The sequence below is a fragment of the Plectropomus leopardus genome, chromosome 14 (genome assembly GCF_026936395.1).
Source record: "Plectropomus leopardus strain MGB_pleo_1.0 chromosome 14, ASM2693639v1, whole genome shotgun sequence".
In the NCBI taxonomy this organism is placed as follows: Eukaryota; Metazoa; Chordata; class Actinopteri; order Perciformes; family Serranidae; genus Plectropomus; species Plectropomus leopardus.
The window spans coordinates 18756682-18761613 of record NC_142189.1 but is presented as its reverse complement, the minus strand read 5'-3'; the positions used below and the strand labels follow the sequence as shown (position 1 = coordinate 18761613).

Genomic DNA, 4932 nt, shown 5'->3' with positions numbered 1-4932 from the left:
GACTGGCCCGGTGGCTACGGTAACATTCTCTTCTTACACAAGCTACTTTGGTACATGTTAATCCACTAATCTCACTCTCAGTTAACATTTCATTGGCTGATTTGCAGCCTGGCTGTGAGTGTATATTACTGTGTGTGTGAGCACTAAAATTAAAGTGGGAAACATAATAGCTAAGACCAGCAAGGGTGAGATGATAGCAGGAGGTGAAAATGAACTTCTTAAATGACAGATCTTTCAGGCATTTGGCACTTTTGTAGAAATAACACCTGCTATGACATCACTCATTGGGCTTTATGTTGTCTAGTGTCACAACATACAGCCACTGTCGTACTAGCTTAAAATAAGCATGCTGCCACCTCTAGAAAGACATCAATTTCAGCCTTATTTTCACCAATGAGGAGGCCAGCAATTGTTTCTGAATATTTCACTGCATATTTATCCTAAATGTACCCTGTATGACCTTTATTTTCTTCTCTAGTTCTTATGTGTGAGGGCAGCACATGATGAAATATTACTTGAAAAATAATTCATCTAAATTCTTTCTGTAATTATATTTTTTGTTGTCATTACAAGCTGGCATCAGTAAAATTTGTGACTAATTAACTACATTGACAGTAAAATATCACGTTTGAGAATGTCCAGTTAGGTGTGCTTTTTACTACTGAATGAAAACACACACAAACACACTCACACAATGACCGTCATGCATTACTCTCACAGTGCTGGGACAGTCAGATTTGTGTAGGTGGCAGAAGGTGGGTCCAAATCCCTCTTGGGCCCAGGGCTGATTAATGATTAAAGGGGATTAGGAGGAGGGTCAGGACTTGGCTACGAGTCTCACTCTGATGCTGCCGTGGCTGCATCCATAATATCTGTGTCACTACGACCACGCACCTCTCTCAGGGACTAAATCTGAGGATGTCAGCAGGAAAACAAACTGATAATAAGGAAAATGATGTCAAACGTTCAAGGTGAATACTGACCAGAATAAGGTAGGTGCAAGGGACTTCTTTGATTCTGTTTCATCATGTCAATTTTACCTTAAATTTTACTTTTAGGAACTTTGTTCAGTCAGAAATGTATGAATCACTGGATTTAAAAGGAAATTGTGTTTTTCTTTAAAACCTAATCACACGTTGCAGATGTTTCCTCAGTTTGCATAACATGTGGACTGGTTTCCGTTTGCATACAACTGATAACATTTTTGACTCAGAACTGTTTTTGTCTTAAGTGTTTTCAATTGTTTCCAAAAAACTGTGCTGTCATGTGAGAATATTTTTCACACTCTCTCACAGACCACAATGCAGCGTCCACAAGATATCCATCGTGATGACCAGGCTAAGCTGCTTATGAGTGGACCTTCGGAGAACTGTACAACCAATCCCCCTCCTCCTGGTCCCCCTCACCTCCTGGAGGATAACCTGTTCCTCTCTCCTGCTCTACCTGTGTCCCACCCTTAATCGTCCCCTGCTTTTCAAAGAATCACACAGAGGAGATAAATACAATGGCAGTCTTGAGACTGAAGTTCACCAAGACCAAAAGAGACAAGTTGGCCCAGGTGTTATGGATCCTGAACTGGATCTCAGTAGTGACAGGGGTCATTCTGTTCAGCCTGGGTCTGTACCTCAAGGTGGAGATCAACAAGCGAGGAGAGCTGATGGAGGACAGGGACATCCAGTACGTGCCCAACATGCTGATCGCCGTGGGCCTCATCGCCTGTGCCATAAACTTCCTGGGTGGGAAGATCTGCTACGACTGCGTGGACACCACCAAGTTCTTGCGCTGGAAGCTGATCATGCTGCCCTACATCATATGCACGTTCTTCTTCACCTTCTGCGTGCTGGTGGGGGCTCTGTTGTGTTATAGCATGCGCGGGGAGCTAGAGGAGTCTCTGAACCTGGGGCTGACAGAGGCCATCAGGTTTTATAAGGACACGGACACACCGGGACGATGCTTCCTGAAGCGAACTGTGGACATGCTGCAGATAGAGTTCCAGTGCTGTGGGAACAGTGGCTATAAAGACTGGTTTCAGATCCAGTGGATCAGCAACCGTTATCTAGATATGTCCCGGAAAGAGGTGGTGGAGTAAGTGCAAACTGCAGATGAGGACACTGATTTTATTGAGAGTAAATTCCCACTTAGCATAAAAAGGGAATGTAAACACAACACCCTCCCCCTAATATCTCAAAATATGTGCAAGTAAGGAAAAAGTACTGGTGAAAAAACTTCTTCCTAGAGAGGCAAAACATTAAAAATGCAAATGTTTATATTATCTAAACTATAAAATCAAATTAATAATAATTTTCACAATAAATGTGGAATTGAAAATATCAAAATTTATGGCTAACAACAAAAATATGAATATTCTAGCCGCTCCACTTTAGGATAAAAATATACTACATAACACAGTTAGTCTGAATTTCAAGATCTTATTTAACTTTTTTAAACTTTCTGTTAGGATGCAGACTAAAGTGAGGAGGGCACATCTGTTGGAAGAAAGGGAACTGCTAAAATCATAAAGATCCACGTATATTCTGTTTCTCTCATAAGTGACATATATGCGGGGAAAATGGGAAATTAAAGCCTTAAAACAGCAAATTAAAAAATTATAAAATCTTGCACAAAAAGGCTGAAAGGCTCATTTGCAATACGTAAACGTTGTAAGATCCTTTCCTGCTCTTCTGAAAATGTCAGACTAACCTCCTTTGTGCAAAACAAATAACTACATACCCTCTACCAAGAAATAATTTTGGCAGGGTCCCCAACAACAACACTAAAGTTAAAGCTTTCACACACTGATGCACAAACAGATCCTAAGCTTCTCTTTCTTTTTCCTGCTCTCCAGCCGATTAAAAAGTAACGTGGAGGGGAAGTACCTGATGGACGGAGTCCCTTTCAGCTGCTGCAACGTCAACTCCCCCCGGCCCTGCATCCAGCAGCAGATCACCAACAACTCCGCTCACTTCAACTACGAGCACCAGACAGAGGTGCTGAACCTGTGGATGAAAGGGTGTCGCCAGGCGCTGCTGGAGTACTACACCCACATCATGCAGTCCATTGGCCTCACAGTCCTCATCACCTGGCTGTTTGAGGTGAGGAGAGACAAGTTGACAACCACAAATGGTGCCTTAATGGTGACATGAAAGGGAAATTCTACTTCTACAAAGCTTGTTTCAGGTCTCAGAGGTACCACTGCATGCAAAATAAAAAGTTGTAGGCTATATAGTTTTTTGTGGCTCCAGCCGTCTGATAAATCGCCTCTAGTGACATAATTCGGGCGGCAAACATAGGAAACACAGGTGGCCACTTGCGGCCACTTGCGGCCTCTGTTTGCCACCCAAATGAAGAAGGTCTGTCACTGGCAATAAATCATTAAAATTTGCTTATCATTAAACTTTTTGAAGTATGAGACATTATCCAGACAGTAACAAGAAAAGGCTGTAACCTTATTGTCCAACTCATGAGTTTGATCCACTCCAAAATGTAATGAGTTCTTACTCGGCCAATGCTACACCCTTCCACTGACTTCCATTCAAAATATCGGGACAGTAATTTTTCCATAACCCTGCTGACAAACAGACAAACCAACAGACAAACAAACCAAACCCAAAACATAACCTCCTTAGTGGAGGTTGTTACAGCATACGATATGGAGGAAACAAAGCTAGTGCTCTGACATCTTGTATCATGATTTTTGTCTACATTTCATGTGATTTTGTCACTAACATGTATCCGTGTGTCTTGTTTCAGCTCTCTGTTTTGACAGGGGTTCGTTACCTGCAGACCTCCCTGGAAAATGTGCTGAGACAGGGCGACCTCAACTCTGATTCTGACGGCTGGCTGCTGGAAAACAGCTTCATGGAGACTGCACGCACCAACCTGAACATCATCAAGAACCTCGGCAAGAGCAACCAGATAGACACATTCAACAATGGAGACCCAAACATTAACGTTCCCTCCACCTCTACAGCTCACTATGGGCCGGACAATGTGCCGCCGCCGAAGACAACAACTGAAGCCAGTTGAGCTTTCTCAGGCATCAGGGAACAGCATCCTCGACGGCCTAAATAAGGACCTTTTCCCCATTACTTAAAAAGAGTTGTTGTCATTACATTTACTGATTTTGATGTATATAAGTCGTGGACCACAACTAAGAAAGAGGTTTTTGTGTGTGAAAACAAAATTATATTGTGGGTTAACCACACATCACAAAATCCTATAATGACAGGGTAGATCTTTTTCAAAAATTCAGATAAAGCCTTGTTGACTTTTTATAATCATTAATGCATCAAAATCTATCCATACACATTCATTTTTTTTATTTTTGTCTATGCCAACATCCAAACACCAGTAACATAAATCACCACAAATGTACGTCATTGTCTGTACATCTGTAATGTAATCTGTTTACAAAACAGTATCTTGTTGCCTCTGTATTGTAGTTTTGTAACAGGCGTCCAAAACCGCTTCCTAAACCTGTCAGTTACAACACTGGAGGAAAATTGACTTTATACTTTTGTTTGAAGACAAATTAGTAATATGCGTCAGAAGCTCAAGCCCACACTTTTTTTCCAGATTTTTTTTAGAAAATGCTGTCGAAAGAGTTTAAAATTCCTATAGCAAGAATTTTTAGGATATATAAATAGAATTAAACACATCTAGGCACAGGGTGATCTGGCCTAAAGTTAAACAGGTAGGTTTGCAGTACAAAGACCTGGAGGAGCATGAATTTCACATTAGTTCAGGATGTTTAGATCAATAGTTACATTTTTGAATAATTTCTTTGCATTTAACCAGACGTTAGCCTACAATTTGATTAATAGAGCATGTTCATCATATGCTTTTACACTAGTTAAAACCAGAACAGAAATTCAATTGATAACTCATTAGAAGATATAATCCATTTTTAGAACGTTTAAACCATCACCACAA

The 4932-nt window shown here is 41.0% G+C and overlaps 1 protein-coding gene across 1 annotated transcript; it reads left to right on the top strand.

Moving 5' to 3' along the window:
• The first annotated feature begins 837 nt into the window (after window positions 1-837).
• Window positions 838-4607, top strand: prph2la (peripherin 2-like a). The gene is made up of 4 exons (XM_042501467.2): window positions 838-992; window positions 1296-2085; window positions 2846-3092; window positions 3751-4607. The coding sequence occupies exons 2-4, from the start codon at window positions 1505-1507 to the stop codon at window positions 4024-4026; spliced, it is 1104 nt and encodes a 367-aa protein (XP_042357401.2). The 5' UTR covers window positions 838-992; window positions 1296-1504; the 3' UTR covers window positions 4027-4607.
• The last annotated feature ends 325 nt before the right edge of the window (window positions 4608-4932 follow it).

What these genes read in the sequence shown, in the direction of transcription:
- prph2la (XM_042501467.2), top strand. Translation starts at nt 1,505, where the DNA reads ATGGCAGTCTTGAGACTGAAGTTCACCAAGACCAAAAGAGACAAGTTG. An exon ending in TCCCGGAAAGAGGTGGTGGA is followed by an intron (nt 2,086 to 2,845) that starts GTAAGTGCAAAC and finishes CCTGCTCTCCAG; the next exon opens with CCGATTAAAAAGTAACGTGG. An exon ending in TCATCACCTGGCTGTTTGAG is followed by an intron (nt 3,093 to 3,750) that starts GTGAGGAGAGAC and finishes GTCTTGTTTCAG; the next exon opens with CTCTCTGTTTTGACAGGGGT.